The sequence below is a fragment of the Nerophis lumbriciformis genome, linkage group LG07 (genome assembly GCF_033978685.3).
Source record: "Nerophis lumbriciformis linkage group LG07, RoL_Nlum_v2.1, whole genome shotgun sequence".
In the NCBI taxonomy this organism is placed as follows: domain Eukaryota; kingdom Metazoa; phylum Chordata; class Actinopteri; order Syngnathiformes; family Syngnathidae; genus Nerophis; species Nerophis lumbriciformis.
The window spans coordinates 36,136,644-36,163,636 of NC_084554.2; the positions used below are offsets into that span (position 1 = coordinate 36,136,644).

General features: G+C 42.7%; 1 protein-coding gene across 1 annotated transcript; it reads left to right on the forward strand.

Annotated features, from left to right (window-relative positions):
* Positions 1-4: 4 nt before the first annotated feature.
* On the forward strand, positions 5-26,710 carry tmem108 (transmembrane protein 108). The gene is made up of 6 exons (XM_061965257.2): positions 5-165; positions 243-720; positions 17,980-18,063; positions 22,004-22,969; positions 23,127-23,278; positions 25,340-26,710. Exons 3-6 carry the CDS (start codon positions 18,024-18,026, stop codon positions 25,454-25,456), a joined length of 1,275 nt encoding a protein of 424 aa, XP_061821241.1. The 5' UTR covers positions 5-165; positions 243-720; positions 17,980-18,023; the 3' UTR covers positions 25,457-26,710.
* Positions 26,711-26,993: the final 283 nt, after the last annotated feature.

Below are 26,993 nucleotides of genomic sequence, written 5' to 3' on the forward strand. Positions count from 1 at the left end.
TGCAGTAAGCAGCCAATTTTGTTAACGCATTGACTGTGTGCGGAGGTGATTTACTGTTTAATCGCAGGGCGCCACTTGAAGAATAGTGGAAGAAAAGGCGATTGTGCAAAAGCAATGTGCACAGATGGCTCATTGCAAAGTTGTGCAAGATAAAGAGCAGAAAAGGTGAGCGATATTGTCTTAATCTTGCTCTTTAATTGCGTTTAAATACAGTTGCCGATAAACTTATGTTCTGCATTCAGGACGACAAGCAACAGGTTGAGCAGGGATGTCCTGGCTGTCAGGTGACCAGACGCCGGTCCGCTGCAACGCTCCACTCTGCAGCAGCGCGCCTCATTAAAATTCTCTCCCCGTACTCGAGCGCGCGGTCCTCCCTCACTCGGTGGGTGGCACCGTCGCGACCAAAACCCCGACGGCTGACTGCCTGGAGGGCGGAGAGAGACGTCAGAGCCGACGCAGACGAGAGGCGGGAGCAGGAGTTTCGACAGGGGTCCTCAGAGCGTAACGACCACGGTTGGTGACACCGCCTAGTGCAGCGCATCCAGCGGTTGGATACCTCAGCAGGTGCGACGTCACACTGACCCTTGCGGGCGTCCTCCGTATGCTGATGGTTCCCCCCTCGGCAACATGTGCACTTCGACGCGGTGAAGTGTGGCTCCCTCCCCGGCGTTCAAGTATTATTGGTCTCGGATACGCCGACGTCACCGCGCTGCCATATAGGTGAGTATAGCCTTATTCGCAACATTAACATTTCTGCATGGATCCATAATATAGTGGGCATGTCATATACCACGTGAATACACTGTGGATCACATTGCCAGTGGATGACATATTTTGCTGCATTCAGCTCAGTAGTCTTTACAACAATGTATTTAACTGGCTTGGACCAGACTCATTGTGCATTGGCGTCCATCTGCCTTGACCAGTTGTGTTGACAGTGACATATCAAGGGTATTATAAAAAGAGGAGTCATAATATAAAAGAGTGACTCTCCTATACATGGCAACATGTATTAATAAAAATACATAGTAGGAGTATACGACCATAGTCTCTAGCATGTTTCTCAACATTTGGGAACATATTAGTGTATTTGTTTACTTCCCCATCCAAGTTCTCCAAGAGCGGTAAACCTGACAACCTTGGAAGATCTCTTCTTCCTCAATTGGCCTTTGAGTGTTTAAGGAGTCTGAGAGACATGACAGCAACAAAGCAGATAATAGGAGAAACTCTGTAAAGGCTAAATAGTCCATTGTGTTGCATGTGCAGGGAGGTCCAGCCATGTTTTCGGGAGCAGTGAGCTCCGTTTTAAAGGGTGAGCTGATTCAACCTGCTAGCTAGACCTCTCCACTGTGACAGGAATGTTTGCTTATCCCCCTTATTCCACAGACCCATCACCCCCCTTCTATCCTCCTTTGTTGTATTGGACAATCCCTCAGTGCCATGTGTGCAGTGGCAAGGGGAGGGATCAGGGTCACAGAGGGTATTGACATCTGGAGAGGACAGCGTCCTCAGGGCAAGCATGCATGCTGGTTTGAGTATTAGGCTGCAAATGAACACATTGTGTAAGGCTAATGATGGTATTTATTTTGCATAGTGCTAGAGTCAGGTCAGTTTCCTTTGTGTAGTACCAATTCATCCATCCATTTCCTACCACTTGTCCCTTCAAGGTTGCAGGGGTGATGGAGCCTATCCCAGCTGCATTCACAATACAGGTTATATCAAGGCACTTTTGCTGGGGAGAACGGACTTTCATACATTTTCTTCCGCTTGTCTGCATTGTGGATGCAGCCTCTACGCATATAGACAGTTTAGATTTTTGCTCGAAAAATTCTCAACTAATGTCCCAAACTGTCTTCTGTATAGTGTGTCATGCATGATTGGAAAATTTAAAGTCCATATTTGGAAGAAGTAACCGCTTTAGTTCTGTTATCAGTACAGTCCGGAAAAGTCTTCATCAGCGCTAGGCTGACGGGGGAAAAACGCCCGGAAACTGTCAGTTTTCTCATCTCTCCTGGACAGTCTTATCACAGGAAATGTGGAGGACAAAAGCTGCTGGGAAAGTATCAGGGAATGTGGCGACAACAGGCTTTATTAAGCAACTTGTTCCCCCCATGACTGGTAGAGAGTGGTACATCAGGATGTGGAATGCAGGCCCTTGTGCTTGTGCTCTAGTTGGACTTTGTACTGTTTTCCTGGCTGGCAAAGTAGCAAGCGGTCCAAACAGGATGTCACTCGAGTAAAGAGGGGAATGCTGGTCCGTGTGTTCCTTTTTCCTGTGTTTGATAAACTACACAAACTCAGATCCATGGCGGCTCCCGATATGACTCCGGAAACTTACATGACAGCGCAGACATCAATTGCCAATCATTGTGCTTGCTATAGTTTGTCACTGTACCTCGTTGCCCCGATGCAAGTGGACTGAAAAAAGGGAAACATTCTTTGTATTGCATGTTGTAGTTTCCGCCAAGTCCTGCTATTAAAGAAACATTTTGGATATTTAATCGAAAGGTTTTCTTTAAACAGCTCCAGCCAGCAAAAAGGATAATAAGGAGGAGCAGAAGAGGAAAAGCCCGGCTAATGAATAGCTAGCTATTATGTTTACTGATTACATGGGTGTGGGGATCATTGGGAGATAAGAGTGAGGTGACCGCCCGAGCATGAGGGCGACGTGATTACGAGGTGAATTCCTCACATTCCTCAGATTCATCCATGCCACTCCAGACTGCCCCTCCACCCAGAGGTGCCACTAGGGACCCTAAAGAGAGAGGCGGGATGAAAGTACCCGTTGGGGTCCAATCTACTTATGTAAGCCGATTTTTCTTGAGAACCTTTAAAAGCATTTTAATGCGGTAAAACTACAGAACATTTTCAATAGAGTGCTTGTCCACATTGAGATTAGGATTGAGCTTTTTTTTCTTCGCATTCAGCATTCCATACAGGAAGTACAAATACTGATACAAAGTTCTTCCCACTTTTGCAGCTATATGAGCTTCCACTCTTTCGGGTAGACTTCCTATGATTTGGAGGGTGCTTGTTGGAATTTTTAATTCCATATGTGTGTCCTTGCTTTGTCATAACATTTGATACTTATGTTATAATAGTCTAAAATGCATTGAAAAGCATGAGTGATTAATTAACTGATTCAATTGAGGGATGGTGCCATTACTGTTTATTAGTTGACTGAAAAAAGAAACATGGCAGGATGGAGTAGTCCTTTGTGTGGGCAGTCCTGGGACACAAGAGGGTTTGTGTTCTTGGACCAAGTGGCACATTCTTAATGCGTCACAGATGAGCGCCTTTAATAGGATTGTGAGAGGACCTGTTGGCTGGAGGAGAAGTCGTCCAGTAGGGGTGGGATGAATTTTACCCCCGGCAGGCTTACTGATGAGCCTATGGTGTTGTGTGATGGAAGTGTGTGTGTAGACAACACTAGCAAGCGTCAGCACAATAATGGCAGCCTCACCTATGAGGATTAGCCTCTAATGGGGCGGGGGCGGTTGCGACCCCCTGCTCAGAAGCAAATGACCGCCTCCTCTCATCACGCAAAGTGCAATATCATCTCTCTTGTTGCCTTGGCAACTTCTTCCAAAGCATTTGAACATGTGAAGCTAAAATAAAACATTGTCTTGCAAAACGAATAAAGTGCTGGCTAGTGCTTGTTGATTGAAGATCACACCCCTCCTCAACCTCTATTAGGAGTTGATGATGGAGCTCCTGTGTCCTTTGCTGCACTGTCTATTAAAGTTTTCCAAATGTTTTGCAAGTACCAATTTGTGCACGGATCTTTAATATAATATAGAATGTGTCATAAATCGAAATTCAGTATTGAATGGAGAGTCTGATTGATAGGCTATCCATCCATCCATTTTCTACCGCTTGTCCCTTACAGGGTCGCGGGGGGTGCTGGAGCCTATCTCAGCTGCATTTGGCTAGTGGGTCACTAATGCTCTTCAAATGCAGGAAAAAAGTCTTTAAAGAAGTCACATGTAGGAGTAGGAAATACAGAAGGAATGTTTCAGATGTTTTATCAGAATTCTACTTAAAAACCCCTAATCAGAGAGCACTTGGTGTGAATTACGTAAGAGATTCTTGTCTCCGGGGGCATGAAAGGTGCGTCTTAATCACAGACCGCATTAATCCTGATTAAAGGGATAATCATTTGCATAGTGGGATTTAGCTCGGTATGTGTGAACTTTTGATTGCGGCGCTGATGTGGCAGCTGCGTCACCATGGTGACAGCGGCGTCATCCTAAGGTGCGCATGGTCGGAGGTGGATGAGGGCAGCTTCAGCAGTGAACATGACACCAGCACACGAGCCAAGTGGGACATACGAGACAGACGTCTGGCTTGCTGTTGAGGAGAAGAGATTTTAAGACAGACGGGCATGCGACATGTTTGACCATACATTGTGCATATGGTCATTACGTTCTCAAGCCATCCCTGGGGCAGCGGAAGCTTTAAAAAAACTGCTGTGAAGGTTTTTCCCCCTTGCCTTCTCTTTTCTTTCGATTCTTCACTCCATCGATTCTTCACTCCATTAGTGATAGATCCCATGGTCCATCTCGCAGTTTTGTCCCAACAGTGAGGGCGTGGCAGAGACACCTGCAGCTATTTTTTGTCCCGTCGAGGGCCAAATGCTTGACATTTAACGAGGATGGTCGTAAACAGGCCCCCGGTATGCAATTGACCTTCGTTTTTGTCTGCTATTTTTTCTAGCGGGCCTCCTAGGTGAACGCTGTATAGTGACAGTATGGACACAATACAACAATGCAGTGAAGATGTTGGTCTCTGGAGGCCTAGTTTATTTTAACATGATTATATTGTGTGTGCAGATGAAACAAAAGTAAGCAACACCGCTAGGACATATAAATCAGTGTTTGATTAGAAAAATATACATAAAAATGAGGGCTGTCAAAATTAACGAGTTAACTCATGTGATTAATCACCAAAAATGATCGCATCAATCATGTATTTGTCTATTTCCCACTTTTGTATTATTGTTTGTGTTGCACTGCTTTTAATGAATGTACGGTGTCCTTGAGTGTCTAGAAAGGCGCCTAGAAATAAAATGTATTATTATTATGTTCACACTTGGATTATTAATGCAGTTTATTTTGACCGTATACGCTGTTTTACCTTAGCCGCTATACCGTCAGTGATCAGATCAATGCATACGTCAGTATACAAAAATAAGTGAGGAGACTCCGACTGGTGTGCTCGCTGGCAAATTTCACTCCAAAATACAGCCTGAAAGAATCTTAGATAAAACTGTTTTGTGCCAATAAATGGCATGCATTCAAGTAAAATGTTAAAAAATGTGCCTGGATGACATTCTGACAATAAAATTGCAGCTTTGTACAAATATTGGTCTTTTCTTAAGCAAATTTTAATTATGCAGGCGAGTAGTCAACTGTAATTAATCATAATTATACAAATTCCAAAATTTAATTAATCTGATTCTTTAAAAAAATAAAATAATAATTTGACCGACTTAATAAATATATACACACAAAATCTGTATACATTCTGCTGTATTCTGGAAAGGCATTACATTTTTCTGTATGCCACTGTGCGTTGCTGGCACAGTTAAACAGAGATAAATTATTTGTAGTTGGGCTGTCTTTGAATAGTCAAAGATTCAAGGATTCAATTCAGACAGAGTGTGGCGAGAGGCAGGAATAAATAGCTCTCTGATTAGTGACCGGGAGCAGGTGAGTGTCCCGACCACTAAATCAGAGGCAGGTGACAATAATCAGCACTCATGGCAACAAAGGAACAAACGAGGGTGCTGAAACCGAACTTTTAATCAAGAACTAAGGAAATACTAAACTAAAAAAAATATGATCATCACATCTTTATTAATATGCAGTTGAGTTTTCGTCACCATTTATTACTTTATGCTCCTCTATCTCATCATGTGATGTCTGTCGTCAGAGCAATGCAGAAAGCAGCTACTGCTGTGAAGTACACACTGAAGTAGCTGCTCTATAACATCTACTCCATTTTTATGCTCTGAGCAATCTGTCATTAAGGCTTTTATTTTTTTAATCTCTTAATTTCCCTGTACCACCTTTTAGTTTTAACTTAAATTCTCATATTTTTGTTTTTCTTGTGTTGTTTCTTTCTGCCCCACTCTCATGGACTGATCACCATTAAAAATGATTGGATGAGGAAGGGCTACAACCTGCGTGGGTAGGACTTCTGCGCCTCTGGAGCCTCTCATTGGGTCATTTCGCCAAAGACGCTTGGCAGACGTAGCCAATCAATCGTCATCTTTTTTTCATTTCTGTGTCAACCTATGGTTTTGGAAGAGGGAGTTGCAGCTGGCTGCGAATGACCAAGGATTGTTTACTAGGAGAGGATGCTCTACGGCACACGAGAGGGAGTGAGGAGGCTTACCGACACAGCCTGTCCGAGAATACCACAAATGTACGTTCGTCAATGCGTGACGTCAAAAATGTCCCACTGTTAAAAAAAAAAAAAGACTTCAAAACACAGCGTTCAGAGGCATTCAAAACTGTGTGCTAGCTCGTTCCCATTTGCATGAACATTTTGGCATTGTTTAAAGATACACCAACACTGTAACATTATTTATAAGTAAAAAGAAAAATGATCATAGGGCCTCTTCAAAAATACATTATAAAGTCATTCGTTGAAGTGAACAAAACAGATCTATTTTGCGACTTTTTCCATCTCAAGAAAAGGCCAAACCACTCTGATAAACAAAAAAGCATGGTAGCCTTTGGATAGTTTAGTGAGTTCCACGGCTCTGGTGCAGCGCCGGGAAGACATCAAACTTGACTAAATAAAGGAAGTAATATCTGATGCTTTGACTGCAAAGTTGATAGTTGAATCAGAATCCTCTGAATTGAATCTTGAATCTTTGACTATTCAAAGACAGCCCAACTACAAATAATTGATCTCCGTTCATCAACCATGCCAGCAAGGCACACTGGCATACAGAAGAATTGAATGCCTTTCCAGAATACAGCAGAATGTATACAGATTTTGTGTATATATCTTAATTAAGGCTGTCAAATGATGGATTTTTTAAAGAATCAGATTAATCAAATTTTGGAATTTGGATTAATTATGATTAATTACAGTTGACTACTTGCTTGCATAATTAAAATTTGCTTAAGAAAAGAACATTAGCTGCAATTTTATTGTCAGAATGTTTTTTAAACATTTTACTTGAATGCATGCCATTTATTGGCACAAAACAGTTTTATCTAAGATTCTCTCAGGCTGTATTTTGGAGTAAAATCTGCCAACGAGCACACCAATCGGAGTCTCCTCACTTATTTTTGTGTACTGACGTATACATTGATCCGATCACTGACGGTATAGCGGCTAAGGTAAAAGAGCTTATACGGTCAAAATAAATTGCATTATTAATCCAAGTGTGTACATGATTGATGCGATCATTTTTGGTGATTAATCACATGAGTTAACGCGTTAATCTTGACAGCCCTCATTTTTATGTATATTTTTCTAATCACACACTAATTTAGATGTCCTAGCTGTGTTGCTTACTTTTGTTTCATCTGCACACACAATGTTAGCATGTTAAAAATAAACTAGGCCTCCAGAGCCCAACATCTTCACTGCATTGTTGTATTGTGTCCATACTGTCACTATACAGAGTTCACTTAGGCCGGCTGAAAAAAAAACCTGGCAAAAACGAAGGTCAATTGCATACCGGGGGCCTGTTTACGACCATCCTGGTTAAATGTCAAGCATTTGGCCCTCGACGGGACAAAAAATGGCTGCAGGTGTCTCTGCCACGCACTCACTGTTGGGACAAAACTGCGAGATGGACCATGATATCTATCACTAATGGAGCGAAGAATCGAAAGAAAAGAGAAGGCAAGGGGAAAAACCTCCACAGCAGTTTGTTTAAAGCATTCGCTGCCAAAGGGATGGCTGGACAACGTATGGTCAAACTTGTCGCATGCCCGTTGGTCCTGAACACAGCCAAGGAACAAGACGCCAAGTCTGAAAATGAGGAAGCCGCACCGGGCATGGTGCAGTGGGCAGAAGAAGCCGCACCAGGCGTAGCGCAGCGGACAGAGAAGGCCGCACCGGGTATGGCGCACCGGGCGTGGCGCACCTGGCAGAGGAGGCCGCACCGGGCGTAGCGCAGCGGACAGAGAAGGCCGCACCGGGCGAGCGCACCTGAATTAGAAGAAAAACCTTGCTTCGAGACATCATCGGAGCGTGACGTCATCGGAGCGTGTATTGACATGGCTAACAGCCCGTGCGGTGAAGTGTTTGGCAAAATGATCAATGGGATTACCAAACATCAGTGGCGAGGAAGACAAGGCTGTTTGCGGCTTGCTTGGATCCGGATGAGGAGCATGAGGGGTCGGCGCGTCCTGACAGCGAGTTGAAGCCTTCACAGATAGCCTCCGCCTTCGCTGACGCGTCCGGGACTGCGGTGCGACGATGTCTTCAGGCCAAACGGAGTCGATGGGGACCAGCAAACCCTCAGGACCCCACATCAGACTCTCGCTCTCCTCGGGAGAATAGCGAAGGGTCTCCACTTCCATTGCCCTCAGCACCAGTCACGTCTCCTTGTCCAGTTCATCCATTGCGGGAAAACTGTATGCTGACTGTTTTCTGTTACGTCTTGGTCGCATAGTTATGCGCTGTTCGTTTCCCCAAGATGCAGCTGGACGTTCAGAAGCAGCATGCAAGTAGGAAGAATGATTTATTACCATTACCAGTCAAGAATACCAAAATAGGAATGTGCCGACGGCACGGGGCGCTAATGAAAAGCTTAGCACAGAAACAAGAATTACCAACGTAAAGTGTTGCGCATAACCGGAAACATGTGGCCGTTCCGTGGGCGACCACCTCGCCAGTTGCGGCGGTGTTTAACGACCATCTGACTTGTTCCCGGTAGCTTCGGGGACACCTGGCCTGATGGCCCACTCCCTCCGCCCTCCCGTGACTATGGACTTGTTCTGTTTTTTTGTTTTTTTCTTCTATCTTGGGACGTCTGGAATCTGTCCCTTGAGGGGGGGTACTGTGATGATCCGTTGGCGGATCATGTTTTGTTTAGTTCAGTATTTCCTTAGTTCTTGATTTAGATTTAGATTTCAGCACCCTGGTTTGTTTCTTTGTTGCCATGGGTGCTGATTATTGTCACCTACCTCTGATTCAGTGGTCAGGATGCTCCCCTGCTCCCGGTCACGAATCAGAGAGCTATTTATTCCTGCCTCTCGCCACACTCTGTCTTGCTGTTTTGTTTGCTACACGTTACATTGGTGATTCTTGTTTCTGTGCTAAGCTTTTCTTTAGCTCCCCGTGCCGTCGGCACGTTCCTATTTTGGTATTCTTGCCTGGTTATGGTAATAAATCATTCTTCCTACCTGCACGCTGCTTCTGAACGTCCATCTGCATCTTGGGGAAACGAACAGCGCATAACTATGCGACCAAGACGTAACAAAAGAGGTGATACTATGTGTGAGGTTTGCCTCTTGTTGTGAGTTCTCCTGGCTGACAAATCTTCGGTAGCCCGGTAGACAGTTTGAATTGAGTCTTTTATTTTCATAAAAACCCGGGGGTGACTTGCTTTCCAGCAATATGATTTGTCTCTGGGTGTGTGTCTCTCTCTGGCTCCAACTCCAACAAAGTGTCTCTGCCCGGCTGCCGCTAATAAAGGCGACAGGTGATTAGATAACAAGCCCCAGCCGGGCAATCTACTCACCTGCCGCTGCTTCGAGGCCAGTCCTTACACACCCCGCTCTGCGGCAGGCCCGCAGGCCACGCCCCCCTCCACACTATGGTAAGCAGGTCTGCCGTCTTCCAGCATGGCATGGTTGTGGATAAAACATCCATGAATGGTTCAAAACGGTCACGTAATTATTAAACTTCAAATTAAATTAATGGCAAATATGATGGTGTGGTGAGTTACAGCAAAACATAGTTATCTATAGCATTGGAAAACAATAATAATACTGTATTATTCATTTTTTTTTAACTATTTAAGCCCTATTATATACTTACTTCAAATAACGCCACTTTGCAGATCGACACGTTTGTTGCAATGCGTTTTGCATGGGTGAGTGATAAATAAACAGTCCTAATTTTTTTATAAATTACTCCAGTACCTTATTAAGAGCAACTAAGCAACTGTCATGACGGGGGGGTCGCAGCTTGCTGCGAGGTTTGTTTCCCCGGGATGCAAACGGATCACTCCGGACAGGACTTGCAGGTAGGAACATATTTTAATCTTCTCAAGAAATCTTGGCAGGGCATGAAGTAAACAAACAGCATAAACTATGGCGTGGAACAAACACGAAACTGTGGCATGAAACAAACGGCATAAACTATGGCGTGGAACAAACACGAAACAGTGGCATGAAACAAACACGACTTACTTGGCAAGGCATGAGGTAAACACTTAGCATAAACTATGGCATTGCATGACACAAACAATGACGCCAGGCCGACTGACTCGCAAAGGCAGGCTTAAATAATGTCTGATGATTAGAGCCAGGTGAGCGTCCCGAACACAAGAGGCAGGTGAAACTAATACGCAACCAAAACAAACAAGAGTGCACAAAAATCAGGAACTATGGAGTCCAAAACTAACAGAACATAACAAAAACATGATCCGGACCACGGATCATGACAGCAACCCACATTAGTTAATTCACGGCTCCACAATGTAAAAGGATATTGTTCAGCATTGTGGTCATATTAAGGGTTTGGGTTTTATACAGTAATGGGGTGAGTTGGCCCAATATCTGTGAGTGGATTGTAGTGGGCGAGTTTGGATCAAAAAAATCTGGGGCCAAATTTTTGACCGAGTCCACCTCTGGTTGTCACTTGTCATGTCAGTCAGGTGAACTGTAGTACCACATAAAATATACACACTGATTATGTAAAAGAAACACAACTGTTCCCTGCTGAGATGATTAAGTTTAAAGAATGACCTCAGATGTTTTCTTTGACAATCATAATAGAACTTATGTCATCTAAATAAAAAAAATACCAAAGTAAAATAATAGTAATAAAATTGTACGACCTAAATTTTACTTTTATGCTTGTACTGTTTGGCAGAATGTAAACAACTCAATACATTCTTATTTAAATGTGTCTATATTGATATGAAGGAGTTGCATTACATTTTACTTAATGCTCTTGTATACTATTGGCAGGAGGAAAGAGAGCGATAGAATGTGGATAGAGGGCGACAAACGGTGGATAGAGGAACGGAAAGAGAACAGGGTGAAGGCAGAAGTTGCAGAATTTTTGACCTTTGTATTTGTCAAATCCTGGTTATGGCCTTGGGCATTAAATCACCATTTTACATCTGATTAATTCTTATTAATTAGTGTGTTTAGAGGTCTGCTTAATTGTTCTGTTATTTGTTCCGATACTAATCTATGAGGGATCTGTGGAGGGTTTACTCCGCAAATATGAAACTTTGAAACTGTGGTTTATATCTGCATTGATGCGTATTTGCTAATGACCTCAATGTAGGGCTTATAGCCTCTGATCTGTCCTGATCCACAACCGCACCGCCGCTCACCTCAATTAGCCGCTAAGTACTCAGTTACTCAACACGAAGCCCCATGGCTCCTTATAGCTCATGGGTTCCACCTTCCAACTGGCTTGTTTTCTAATGTGCAAAAGTGGCTAATTGGTTTGTTTTGCTCATCGATGTTTGCACGATCCACATTGATATTTCAGACATTCATGACCGTTTTGCATGGGTCTTCTTATGTCAGCCTGACTCATGCATAATAGGCCAAAGTGATGCTCTGTGTGTGTGTGTGTTTGAAGGCAACCAGCACACATTCAGGACTAGCAGCTTTTGGAGTTTAATCTGTCGCTCTCCTAGTGGGGGATGAAGCATAAGAGGGGTGATGGGGGTGGAAGAAGAGAAGAGAACAATACAAAATCTCCTAAACCCCCCCACAGACCCTCCAGCCAACCAAATCCTCTTCCTCGATCTGCCGCATCATATCCCCCCGATGTCTCTTCTCGCTTTGGCTTTTGGCAATCTCTCGGCGATCCTACTTGCACGGAAACCAGGTACAATGCAGCCCCCACATCCAGAAACACACCCTCCCCTCTGCTGTTGGTTCCTGTCATTGTCAGCCAAGTGCAGGCTGTGTCAAAAGGTTAAAATTGGGTATGTGCATTGAAGTAAGGAACTTCCTGGACAGAGTTGTAGTTCTTGACTGCTAACGTGTGCTTGACAACAATTGCTCATGTTGCAATCCGAATCTTCTGCACAATTGTGTCAGTACTCGATGGACATTCCAAGCACTTCCTGTTCTTACAACGACATGCCGTCTCACCTTCAAATAAACTATTGTTACAGGAAAAGCATACTAGAAAAATTCCACAGCCTGTCGTCATCGCTTTGTTCCATGACGTTTTGCTATGCACTATTGTTCTGGAGGAGGGTTTCCTCTTACAATATTTCCCACTTTTTAAAGCTCGTCATTGTCTATTTCTCGTTTTAATAGCCAACTCTAATACTTTGAGTTCCTAATTCTGCTGCATTAGTTGTTACAACTGCACAATAGTGATCCACTGTCATAAGCAACTGTTTTTGTACCCATCATGCTGAAAAGCCGACCTTTGTCCCATCTGCTCTGTTGGTTCAAAGGGATTAAGCTTGTTTAGGGCCACTATTGGGATAGAGGCCATCTTATTTTGAAAATAATATAACTGAGAGAAAAAATAGAGGGCGCTAGCTTTGTTTGTCATCTTGCACCATTTGGTATTTTAATGTCTCCTTCAAGGCACTGCGATATTAGTACTTACCTCAGTTTGGACTAGCAAAGATGGTCCTATTTTGCTGTTGTATGACTACTTGTGGTCCTGAAGGGTAATTTGGACATTAATAATGAATAAATGTAAAGTATTGTATTTATTTATCACCAGAGTTATTTCCCTGCAGACACAAGACATTGATACAACATTGATTATACATACATGTCCTTTAAAACTGACTTCGAAACAACGTTGCAAAATAGCTGTATTTGTAAATTGAGACAACTTTGATGTCTAATGTTGGAGCCACATTGTTGGTTTGGAAATTACCAAATTTTAATGGTCAAATCAACATCACAACCTGACATTGAATAAACGTCGTCAAAAAGCATGTTAAAGTTAAAGTTAAAGTACCAATGATTGTCACACACACACTAGGTGTGGCGAGATTATTCTCTGCATTTGACCCATCACCCTTGATCACCCCCTGGGAGGTGAGGGGAGCAGTGGGCAGCAGCGGTGGCAGCGCCCGGGAATCATTTTGGTGATTTAACCCCCAATTCCAACCCTTGATGCTGAGTGCCAAGCAGGGAGGTAATGGGTCCCATTTTTATAGTCTTTGGTATGACTCGGCCGGGGTTTGAACTCACAACCTACCGATCTCAGGGCGGACACTCTAACCACTAGGCCACTGAGTAGGTTGTTTCAACGTTGTATTTGTGTTTTAGATAATTGGTTGGGAAATGACCAAAATGTAATGGTCAAATCAACATCAGAACTCAACATTGATTAAACGTCATCAAAAAGCATGTTGTTCCAACGTTAAGATTGAGTTGTTCAACGTCGGGACCTAATTCAACAAGTTGTCAATCTTGTTTTAATGTCTTGTGCCTGCTGGGAATTTGCATTACTGTGCAGGGTCACAAATCAACAATTCAAAGTTGAGGTTAGGCAAATTGTGGCGTTGTCATCATGGTTACCTAACCTTGTAGGTCAATACCTGGAAATGAAAATTACTCCTGTGTCTCAGATAAAAGAATGTTACTATACATTTAAGTGTGGAACCCTTGACTCTTGACGTGTACAGTTTGGGAATATGCTTTTACTTGTTACCGTGGAGGCCAGTCATTTGCTTTATGAGGTAGAGTGGTGTACCTTGTACATTGAGGAACAGGAATAGACCATTATTCTTCCAAAAAGCATACCTGACCAATCCATAATCCTATCTTTGCTTAGTGTAGTCAAGAGCTTCATCATTTCTGTGTAAATGTGTAAAAGTTATTTAGGGTTCAATGAACGAGTTATCTTATTATGATGAGGGTTAAGCATGATGAAACATGCAAAACAGCATGTATCCTTGCCATTCTTTTCAACTTTTTTTTAACTCAACCAAAAAGAAGATGTGTCAGGTGGGGTGTTTAAGGGGTTAGCTATTATTTTCCTTCCAAAAGTCCTGAAATAATGTACTTTTTAATGTAGTTTATCAGACAGAAAAGCATGATGTCCTGGCATTGCTGGAGCGTCAAAACTGAACAGAACTCGATCTGTGGTGAATCTGAAATTCACATGCACAAGATGTTGTTATACTGTCATCTAATTAAATAAACTAAATGTATGCATTTTATTGGTATATGCAGTAAAGTGAATATTAGTATAAACAATTGCAGCTTGCATAAAGTCTCAAATTGTATGCACCGGTCAGCCACAATAGCAATCAGTAGAAATTACGCTTTCAAAGTAAAATATTTCATAATAAGAGTCTGCGCAAAAACCTGCATAAAGATGGAAAATTCGTAGCAGGTAGTGCCAAATCTTATTATTGGTGGGCCGCCAGAAATATGATACGCTGGGATGCATGGACCTATATTTTAACTTAGAATAAACTCAGACTAAGCAAAACCACTTACCAGTGTCACCCTGCATCTGTTGTTGTTTTGGCTCTGGGTGACAAGTGTAGCAACATGCAAAATTATCAATAGCAAGGATGGGGGTGTCGCAGAAGGACGGAAAGACAGTGACAAGGAGGCGCAGGTTATTTACGACTCAGACGGTAAGCGCTAGTGAGCTGCATCCTGATGTTTGCCCTTTACCGCCTGACTGGCTCATTGACTCCCAGGAGAGAGTGGGAATGCTTGACAAGTCTCCAGCAGGCCAGATATCTCCCATTTGGGAATTCCTTCAACAGTGAGCTGTAACCCTCTTGTGTATCAAACATTTTTGTCTGCATTAAATTGACTTTTCTGTCGACACCGTAAACTCTTTTCTCTCGTCAAACCTAAAGTGCAGATCCTTGCTGCAGTTCTTGTACTAGTGGTAGTCTAGTCTCGATGTGTCAGTCTGGCCTCCTCTTACATTTAATGAGAGTGTGACACCTTCCCTGGTGGGTGGAAAGCAGATAAAGTGACAACACTGCACTCGCCTCGCCGCCTTACAAGACTGCAGAAGTAGTTGTGTTAACACCGCAGCGTGGGTGATGTTGCCTCCCCTCCTCTGTGCTGCCTGCTTTATTGTGGTGCAGAACTGCATTGTGCAGGTGTGCCTAATGTTTTGAGGCTCGTACAGTTTTTCTGTTGAAGGTTTCGCGCTGACTGGTTCTCTGTCTCCTTCGGCACGATGAGAGTCTAATCTTCTTTTAATGGGCGCTGTGCTGCTCCGCTGTGACGCCGCTGATTGATAACCCTCACGCACACACCACGCGGCGCAGTGACTCAGCAACATGGCCGCCATTTTTTCTTATAAAGCCTTATTTTGTCAGTTTAGACTGGGATGTTGCATCGAGTAAACACCCCGAATCATTTAGTTCTTGTCCACACCCTAATTGGAACATTACATTTAGGCCCTTAAAGCCACAGTGTCTATTTTAGACTGAGCATCACTTCCCACTCACTAAAAATGATTTCATAACGAGTTTGTTTAAAAGTGAGCTTTAATCAGCGTGCTTCGTTCACAATAAGCCACTTTTATCGCGGGAACATTTAATTAGAAGGTGTTACTATTCCATTTCTAATGGTCATCTAATAATTTATTCTACATTATATCCATTTTTGGCACCCTGTCTTTGGGTACCAGCTGCAGTGGTGGGGTATCGAAAGGGCGGAGCTAAACACAGTGCAGTCTGTTGATTGGTGAACAGAGAATACTCACTTCCAGAATGAGAAGATGACAAAAGGCACATCCTGATCGACTTTACAAGAGGGTGCTGTTTGGAGTGGTTGCCATAGTGACAGCTGGCGCTTCTATGCATGTCAGTTACCATGCAGTTTTGCAACACCAATAAAATTGCTTTCTTATGATGCTAGGTGCTCAGTGACAGGAAGCAATGCTTAATGAGCAGGAAAAGGTTACTAAGCCAAGTTGTGATTTATAGAGGCAAAGGTCACTTAAAGGGGTCATAGACTCAAAAACTCTTTTGTCCCACACGCCATCAGATTGTACAACTCCTCTCTGGGGGGAGGGGGGTACTAGGATGACAGGGGATGCAAAACAATAACTTATACCCCCATTATTTATTATTTACTTTTTAAATTATATCTCAATTCTGTACACTGCTGCTATAATTTTAATTTTCCCGAGAGAACACTCCTGAAACAATCAATAAAGTGCTATCTATCCATCTATCTATTATGATTTTTCCACATGTAAAACCCTTCCTACATAACGTGTAATGGTGGTTCTTTGGTCACAATTTTTCATAGATTATATTTTACAGACTATTTTCAAACCGCTTTGGCTACGTTCACACTGCAGGGGTAGGATGTCCAATTGGTCTTTTTATGTACATAGTCGTTCACATTACAAAAAAATGCTATGTCTAATCTGAGCGCAAACTGATGTCATATGTGCTGCGGTGTTTACGGAAGTACACATGGCTCCAATTCTAGTTGGCCTCAATCCCAATTTTAAGGATTTTGTGCAGTCAAAGTTAAAAATGTTTTAACTGAATTAAGAAGGAAGAGGGCAAGCATTTTGGCTCTTGCAGTTTGTGGGACGTTTGCTTCCACGTCTGCTCCGAACAACGTGTGGGCGAGCAGTTGAAGCCTGGAGTGGCGGGACATTGACGTGTGTTCCTAAAACATATTTTTCGCCCGGTTTCTTCTCATTTGTCAACTATTTATTTTGCAACCGTTTATTTTGGCAAAGGATTTTTACGCTTATCGCTATTTGATGACGTGTTGGTTGGATGAACATGACCCGATTGTTGAGAGTGCAGTCACATCGACTACACATCTGATTTATCTCCAAATACAAAAGAGGCCTGGGTCGGGTTTGAAAAATTGGAATTTGATACAGGTCACATATGGCCAAAAACATCGGAATTGACATGCAGTGTAAACAAGGTCTCTTGTGGGTGTTTTTTTTTACATGCCTCCACTTCGACTGTATCTTGTCCACCCCAGGCATGTTTTAATTTTTAGCGCTTTCATTGGAGTCTACTGACAAATATAAGTTACAACTATATGCTACTTTGTCTTACAAATTACAACAGTGCAGGATGTGTGTGCATGTACAAGCCAGTCTGCCCTACAACAAGTGGATAGAAAAAGATGGAACTTATTGACTACATCGTCGGATTACAATGATAGACTCGTGCAAAGCTCTTCGGGTAAATATATTCTATATATGGAGATATCCGCTAACGTCAAATGTCGGAAAATTGTCACAAGTTGCAGGGTAAATTCCAAACGGCTCGTTTGAAGGTTGTATGAAGGAAAATTGTTTTATAAATGTCTCCTCCATGCCTCCATGGTTTGATTTCAAATTTTTGGGACTTATGCAGATCCCAAATACACATAAACGGGTGCCAACAGGTAAGACATGTTAATTTTGCATAATAGGTCCCCTTCAATAGAGGAGGTGGGTTTTGATTGGGACACACTCCTCCAAGGTGCACGCTGCCTTCTGCTCCTTACTCTGCCAGCCGCGACACACTCAGTGGATGTCTCAGAAGATGGCTTACTCTGGTCAATGTTTAATGCACTGTAATTGGTTTTGCTGAATGACTGAATGCCAGTGTTGATTTAAAGCCACCCAATCGATGCTGACCACAACCATGATGGCAGGCTCCTCTTGTCTTTAGTCAAATATTGCTATCATGTTATTGCTATTTTCCGTTTGTTTCCTGGAATCCTTAGATTTGCTTTTTGACATCTTGTACAGACAGTTAGTCACAAAGCATCATGTAGCTTGAGCCTTTTGTTGATACCCGAGCTTCATTTGACCCCGTGTCTCCTTTCTTAGAGAACCATGAGCACTGTAGAGGAGGACCCGGATCACATGATACCATGAAGACAAGCCTGCAGGTCCTGCGCTGCCAGCTGCTGAGTGAGTAAATGGATTTTTTAATCATATTTTTTATTCATTACTTATAATAATCCATTAATTATATAAGAAGAAACGTGAAAAATATAACTGATAAAATGTAGAAAAAATGTGATACATTCATAAAAAATTTAAGATATTTTATGGTGCGAAATGGCCTCAGGTAAGTATCGTACATTACAAACTCAACATGCTGCCATTTTCCCTTAGTGGGTGTTTTACTTGCAGCGCGCATGGCTGCTTTAAATTCCGAGGATGGGTTCAAGACGCCGCGAGTGCATGTACGGCAGCAGGTTCACTGGCGGGCTACCAGTGCTGAATGTCACATGAATATGGAATATGGAACAGCTCGCGGGCTGCTGATCTCTGCTATGTTTTGCTTCAGGCCTGTCGGACAAATCCGTCTCAATCCTGCTTGAAAGTGACAAAGTACTAGTGTGAAGGAAGAGGTCAGTGTAGTAGTTTCAAATCTTACTAAGGCTGGAGAGCTCTGTTGGTATATTACACTTTGATTAAGATGGTATTTTGTATGCGTATGCCTGCAAAGTTTTAAGATGTTCCTCATTTTCCTCTATGGACCAGCCATCTGGAGGAGGAGGAGGAGGCACAAGTGCCTCAGGCTGCAGGCAAAGGGAAGAGATGCTGCATTTAGCAGTGTTTCAAAGAAATACCTGCCGCAGAGGGTTTTTTTTTGCTGTCAATGTCTGTTAGGAAGCTTCTTACCTTACCCAAACACCATTTTGTTCGAGGTTTAGAGCTTATCAGATGAAGGGTGCACTGCAAACTTGACTTAAAATCCAGAATCCAAAGCACGTCCTGTTTAACGTCTCTGCTTCCTGTTTGTGCCGCTGCTGCCCTTTCAAATGGCCATTTCTAAATCAACACCACAGGAACTGATAAGCCGATAAACATGTACGCCCCTCAAAGCTGCCGACGTTCAAACAGGAAGTAGTTATCTTTATCTTTGGGTTCCCATCTGTAGAGACCACTCCACCCCAAACAGGAGTGTCCCAATGGTCCACAGGATGGACCCGAGCTGTCCAAAAAAAGTACAGAAACACACCCAGAAGCAGAGATTTTTTCACCACTGCAAAACAGACTTAATTTAGTTTTACACTTGACCGCCACACCCTTAGAGGGCAGCTTATTTCCAAGAGGTGAAGCACTAGAATGTACGTATTAAGTGAATATAGTCAGGATGGAGGTGAAAGAGGTAATTTAGTGCTGGAGGGGGAGATGACAGACTTAACAAAAAATCACTGATGGATGATGGATTATATGCAGCTCCTATTTTTGGCCTCTCCCTGCACTCGAGTGTTGCCAGCCGCCCACATAATGCACAAGCAACTTCGCATCGTAAGCAAACTGCTCTCCTCTACATGGAGCATAAGGTGACCCCTGTATACAAAGATAAATATGTCCATCCCACATAAGCAATGAGTAGGTGTTCCTGCATGATGGATGGCACTTGACTGTTCACACCGAACTCACGTGCTGACTTGGAGCCCCTCCAGGCGATCCACGGGGGGAATATTGCAGGGTTCCATTAACCGGAATAAACACTGGATTGCTTTCCATCTCATCACGTTTGCTGACGTTGAGTCTTCATCGGCCGCAAGAAGTGCGCTTTGCGGCTTGATTTACTGACGCCTTCAAGCATGGAGGACTTGGAGGAATGTCACCAGCCTCTTAAGAGGTCCAATTTAGCATGTAACCCACTCCTCTTCCACGTTCTCTTCCACGGAGTTCATGGAAAGAAGCTTTGTGCCATTATTCAAACAAGCAGGTGTATAATGGCAGTGGTTTGTCGTTTGTAATTGTGTGTGACATCTCACTTTGTCCTCTTTTTTTCTAACGCATTCCACCTTGTTTTTTAATGCAGTAATGGATGCTCTCAACCATCCAATTCTGTTTTCCAATCATTTATCGTGCTGATTTGCTCCCTGTGACTGTGCACAGGCAGGAGGGACCCCGCCATCTCTCTGTCAGCCCACGGTGTTGCCGTGGTGACAAATTAAACCTGTTTGCCTGGTTTGGTTTATTATAGATTTTAGGTAGCCATTCATAAGAAAATGTTGCGTCGCATTATCTTGTCTTTATCATTTACTGAAAAACACGATGTTATCGTGAATTAGTCATATTTAGTGTGTGAGACAACAGAGAAATAGGTCTGTTTGCTTCACGTTTCACCTCATGACACACGCCATAAATCAACAGTGCTCTCTCTTCAGAAACAGTTTGAAGGGGGCACCGTAGGTTACAGACATGGCTGTTTTGGTTAATGGGAGACAGCTTCCAGACACACACTCAGGATGAAGAAGGATGGTAGAATTACACTAGTACCTCAGCTTTCTTTAGTAATCCGTTCCAAAAGGTCCAAGAAAAATCTAATTATACAAAAACCCAAAAAATATTTCTTAATGGAATAATGTAAATCCAATATATTTGTGATCCAACAATACATTTTACAGAGAATAATTATCGTTTTACAAGCAGAAAACAATGCAAATTACATCTAAATGACAAATGAAAAAAAGAGGTGGGGCGGAGAGAGCCACATGGACGACACCTTCGTTCTTTGCTATAAGTTGTCTTTAAAATTAATTAGTGTTTCTCACCTTTTTTGTCAATGCAAATTTATTTTGCCCCATGGTGGCTTACTTTATTGTCATACTCACTTACAAAAAAAAGCTTATAGACTGAGTTACCAATGAGTGAATTTTTTTGTTTTTGGCACGCGATTCTGCTGAATGTTGCATGGGCAAGCAGAATTGTTATGCACAATGTTTTGTTGTACGATAACCGAGGAATCGTGAAATGAAATTAGAGGTATGAATCTTTGGGCACCTAAGGAGTCGATCCGATTCCAGTTCCTGGGGTGACGATTCGATTCAAAATCGATTCTCGCAATGTATTGTTTAGTATAATAATTATAATTAAACTTTTTAAAAACAGGTAGCAGGTTAGAAAAGCTCCTTCTGGTTGCATGGTGATGACCTAAAAACATATTTTTAGAAATTAATTATTCTAAAAAAAATTCTTAGAATGAATGTTTATTTTTTTTATTTATTTTTGAACATTATAACTCAATTTAGAATCAGAATGAATAGGAATCGCGACTCAGAGAGTAATCGATTCTTTTTGTGCACCCCTAAATGGAATCATACGAAAAGTGGGGCCTATGAAAACCGAGATACCACTGCAATTGCATCTTGGCTTTGGGGTTTTTGGTCCTCTGTGGAAATCAAAAATTAGGTGTCTTTACGTTTTTCTCTTAGTGTGCATTACTGACCAGAATGTAAAGAGTTCCCTCTCCAATGGGATTTAAATGACCTTACATTCTGAAGGAAATCCAATATTTGATAATATATGATAATACCTTTCTTATCCTGTCATGTCACATGGTCGCCATGCCGACAGCTTAAATACACAGCAAGGCTCCAATGGGAGATTCACCTTAAATAGCTATGCTAGACTGTGTGCCAATAAATTGGAAATGAATGACTAATCTGTCACACATTTGTTTTATTCTTGTCTAAACATCGATTACAATGACATGGCTGTAGTTTGCTGGTTGGTCATCTTTGGGGGTCAAAATATTAGAAACAGCTCCCACTGCAACTTGTATTTGAAGCAGCACCACAGTGATAATGATGCCACAGGCAAGCAAGGGGTCTGATTGGCGAGCTCACGATTTGGCAGCCTCATCGTTGCTCTCCGACGACATGTCACGGTCCAGTGCGCCGTGCGGTTAATGAAGCAATCTCATTAAACGAGAGGACTGAAGAACACAGTAGATTAAAGGCGGAGGTGTGTAATGAATGCACAACAAGACCGCGTCTCCTGTGGATTGCAAGACGGAAGGAGGGGTCTCGGAAAGGAATTGTGCATGGGCACGTAAAGGCAAGAACATAAAGAATTGGTCCTTTTTGTGTCTCTGCAGGTGTTCTCGCCTTTCTAGCACTGCCAGCAGTACTGGTGTCATCAGCACAGGAGCTGTACCTCGGCCATATGTCCCAGGACTCTGTCACCATGGCAACTGCCAGCAGCAGCAGCAGCAGCAGCAACCACGTCCTGTCTGCCGCTGAGCCTCTCCACCTGGACTGGCACAGGGAAGGATCCAGCAGCGGGGAGTGGTCGCTCAAAAGGGGTCCTGGACCAACAAACATCCGCCACCTCTCATTCTGGCGTCTCACCACTCAACCCTCCAGACGGGCCCTAGTAGAACCTCTCGCTCATGACCTGGTTACTGTTGTCCCAAACGCGTTGACTACCCACAGGCACAACTTGAGAAGGGAGAACTCACTTCCTGTGAAGAGTCCAGAGGATAAGGATGAAGGTCTTCGGTCCATCAGGGAGCATGCTCAGGGACACCACGCCATCACCCTGAGGGAGGTGCATGCCGATAAGACTGAGCCCCCAACGGATGAGCTGCTGTTGGCGCCTAAGGCAGAGTCGATCACTCCTGGAAATAATCCATCAGAGAATCAAACCTCCTCTGTGCCCACCTCCGCTCTCTCCACAGAATTCCACCCTACGCTGAGCCCAACTAACCACCTGACAACCAATGACACCGCCAGGGTCACGCTCCCACCCGCCCTCCCTAACACCACAGACAATGACCCTCTTGGACCCGGGCGAGGGACAGCACACGTGGGGGCGCCATCCAACAGCAGCAGTGCCCGCAATGATACGCCCGCTCAGGAAAGCAGCCACTCAGAGCGTCCATCCACAGACAGCGGTAGCTTCCTGAACAGGCAAGTCCCCGCCACCACAAAGGACCCCTGGACCGCCGACAACAGCTCAGGGCCCACAGTAGACTCGCCCTCATCCCGCATCACCATCTGCTTGAGTCGGATGGACATTGTGTGGATCGTGCTGGCCATTAGTGTGCCTGTGTCGACCTGCTGTAAGTCAAACAGTTAATTTTTTAAATATTGTGCTTTTTTTGAAAAGTACGTTCTTGAGGCTTCTGATTGGCTAAAATGGCCTTAGCATTGAATTAGACACAAATCCACTATATCCACTAAAATCAGTGACCAGTGATTTTTTTTTTTCTGTCGTAGCCGTGCTGCTGACCGTGTGCTGCATGAGGAGGAGGAAGAAATCGTCGGGTCAGGAGAACAACCTGAGCTACTGGAACAATGCCATTACCATGGACTACTTTAGCAGGCATGCTGTGGAGCTGCCCAGGGAAATTCACACTCTGGAGAGCGAGGTACAAAAGCGCCCACACTCAGTTGAGACTGTGTTGAGTTGAGGCTGCGCTATCAGTCAGCAGAATGGAAACAACACCAGAATCAATGTATTCAGTCAGCAGCAGGCCTCGGGCAAAGAAATCCTGGAACAAACTACATGATGATGTTTGTTGGGGGTGGGGAGGGTCCATAGGCACTAATTAACAATTATTCTGCTTATATTGATGCTTTGGAATATCTCTCAGGCTGTGTCTCAAATGAATCACTTCCGTCAGAACACATCAATATATGTACAAATTATGACATCGAATGCGACATCTATACTGATGACGCACTGCACTTCTGCTCTTAAAATGCTAGTGTAAGTATTAGGGATATAACAATGAACTGCGGCAAAACTTCCGTTGGTATTATCATTTTAAATAAAAAAATATCTAAAAACGTTAAATGATAACTGCACTTTGATAACGGACTCGCAGACTGACTGGTTCCAGCTCGCTAGTTTAAATGCTAACATAAAAACAAGAGACATTAACGTATTTCCCCATTAGAAAACTACATAAATTCATATAAACACATTGTTGTCTGAGCAACTAACATATCCAATTGTGCACAGTGAACCTGTACTCTCTTAGGACAGAGTGACTGTTTTATACTCAGGAATACCAGACAGAGGTTTTTGTACGGTGCGTTCAAGGACCTTTGAAACAGAGTAGGACGCTAAAATGCCCACCAAAATTGATAAATATTAAATGATAAATAAACGATAAATGGGTTATACTTGTATAGCGCTTTTCTACCTTCAAGGTACTCAAAGCGCTTTGACAGTATTTCCACATTCACCCATTCACACACACATTCACACACTGATGGCGGGAGCTGCCATGCAAGGCGCTAACCAGCAGCCATCAGGAGCAAGGGTGAAGTGTCTTGCCCAAGGACACAACGGACGTGACTAGGATGGTAGAAGGTGGGGATTGAACCCCAGTAACCAGCAACCCTCAGATTGCTGGCACAGCCACTCTACCAACTTCGCCACGTCGTCCCTATTAATAAAAGATTTTATTGTTATGCTCTTTTCATTTAAATAAATCTTAGTGTGCTTCAGTGCAAACCAATATTTAACACACTAAAAGCTTAGCCATTAAAACAGATGAATTACTAAGACTAAAACACTATCAATGAAGCATAAGAAACACAAAACATGTAAAATAGTGGCAGTGTGTCTATTTATTTTAGTTATTAATTGTTTAAAAAGAAATTGGTCAAAGATTTTAGTGTGTGTATAAGTACTTTTGAGCACATTCAACAATACTGCAATAAAAATGATAACCATGATTATTTGGGTCATGGTAACTGTGATATGAAATCCCTCGTAAGTATGTATAGTGTTAAGTATGGAAGTGCGCAAATTGAGACACAGCCCAAGTCTGATGCTGCTGTCACTGCTAATGTCGAACAGTTGTGACAAGAATTAATACGCCTCTGCAATTGACTTTGTCTTATTAATCCAAATATTGCCTTGACTACATGTCACAGTCTCTAAAACCTGACATGCCAACATGCATGTCAAAATTACAAAGAACAGGTGCCCTGGAATGTCTTTTTTATTGTTGGTTACATTGCCATCTAGTGGCTATAGATGCTGTAGCAGCGTAAAAAGGATCTCCTAGCCAACTTTGCCATTTTATGTCATTTCTGATGCAATTTGTGGCACATATGTCTATTTCCATTGACCATCCATTTCACCTGATGTCTATTTTTTCTTTCATTCCTCCAATTTTTCCTCGTCAGGAGAGGGGGGCTGAGGCTGAATCATGTGTAGGATGCCCCTGGTGACACCCATATGTTGTGTTTGTTTGGTAGGATAATGCAACTTAGTCTAAATCTAATTGGATTTCAAATTAAGATCATTAGTTTTTGTTATGTTAGCTATGGTGCCTCTCCTGACTCACCATTATCTACCATTTTCCATCATCATCTCCTCCTGAGTCACCCCCACCTTATAAGCGCTGACTTTTATTCATTTTTATTGGCGAATAGTGACTCACAGTGTTATGCTAACTGGTGTATTTTTGCAGGAGTACGACACTTGCCTGCCGCCAAACGGGGACTACAGCAGTAGCAGTGTGGTGCTGGTGAACCCCTTCTGCCAGGAGACCCTCTTCATCAACAGAGACAAAGGGTCTGCCATCTAGAGACAATGCCGTCTTATTTTGTAAAACGCTGCATATGGCAGAGAGCGCAGTGATGTATACAGTCTTTACTATGAGGATGCACCTACATATTTTTCTGATGTACATTTTTTTACAAAATTATTAATTGTGATTAAAAAAAAGTTTTTATGTCTTTATAAACAAATGAATTTGTTTATTGACTGTGGCCTCACAGAGAAGAAACATGCTACGAGAAAGTGTAGTTGTTTTATTATTTAGATAAAGAATCAAGCTAAAATGACTTATAGGCTGTTCAACCTGAATATAATGCCTGTTTTATTTTGTTGGGGGGTTGATGCACGTTTCCAGGCAATGATCACATGATCAGTCATTCAATGGCTTCAAATCAACATTATACTCAGCGGTATGTTATTTTGCATAATTCAGAAGTGCTGGAATTAAAAAGATAATTCAAAAATACACAACCAACTGTATTTTTTTCCATTATGACCAATTATGATATGTCTGCACCACCTATAGTATAGTCTCTTTAATATTGTAAAGAGATAATAGGGGTGTTCATGAACAGTTTTAAATCTTGGGTTATAGTCCTTTATTTCAGTGTCAATCGAAGAGAAGTAGCTGCTTCTCTTGTCACCAGCTTCTCAGAGGAAGGACCACGCTGTTGACTTAATAATTCCTCAGTTATTGCCTATGTATGTCATATGTACGTGTGTCTGCTGTAGTCTTCCCCCACCTTGTTCTCCATGCTCATGTTGCAGGCTGTGCCTCTGTGTTTGTGTGTGTGTCTTGTCACTTGTGTGTGTCGTGCCCAGTTTGAGATTTGCTCCAGCGCTTTAGCACTTCAACCACCTACTTTATTACCATGATCCAAATGCTGAGTGATGAATCACACTTTACTTGCTACAACCTGTGCCCAAACATCCATTAAGGGGTGGTTTATTTTGGAAAAATGCATCTCAATTTGGACATTTTGAGTGCATTTTTTTAAAAGATAAAACCTTTCTTTTGTTTTATATTGCGTTGCTGCAACTTCCACTTAGTATTTAATGCTGCCAATTGTCGCTTCACAATGATCCTAAATGTGTTCAATCATGGAATGAAAAGGTGATTCTTAACAACATGGATGTTGACATTTTTATTTTTTGCATTGGCTACTCGCAGCCCAGCTTGTTGTTTTGCACAGTGGAGCAAAGTGTTCAACATGATGTATTTTTTGTACTGTAGTATATACACTGTACTTTTTACTGCTGAACAATAAAACAATGAAAACAATCCCTTTTCATTCATAGGTTTTAAACTGAATCAATTCTGTTGATTTTATCCAACATAAATCGACTTATGTTGGCTAAAATCATAAAAGCCTTTGAACGGGAGCGCCCCTGACTCCCTACCAGAATATTTTATAATGCATTTAAAAATATATATTGAATACATGCTTACTCTGTAGAAAATATGAAAGTGATGTGGTCAGGGGCCCTGCGATGAGGTGGCGACTTGTCCAGGGTGTACCCCGCCTTCCGCCCGATTGTAGCTGAGATAGGCTCCAGCGACCCCC

Coding starts and splice junctions, on each gene's coding strand:
- tmem108 (XM_061965257.2), top strand. CDS start 18,024: ATGAAGACAAGCCTGCAGGTCCTGCGCTGCCAGCTGCTGA. Junction 18,064..22,003: donor CCTGCGCTGCCAGCTGCTGA/GTGAGTAAATGG, acceptor GTGTCTCTGCAG/GTGTTCTCGCCTTTCTAGCA. Junction 23,279..25,339: donor TTCACACTCTGGAGAGCGAG/GTACAAAAGCGC, acceptor GTATTTTTGCAG/GAGTACGACACTTGCCTGCC.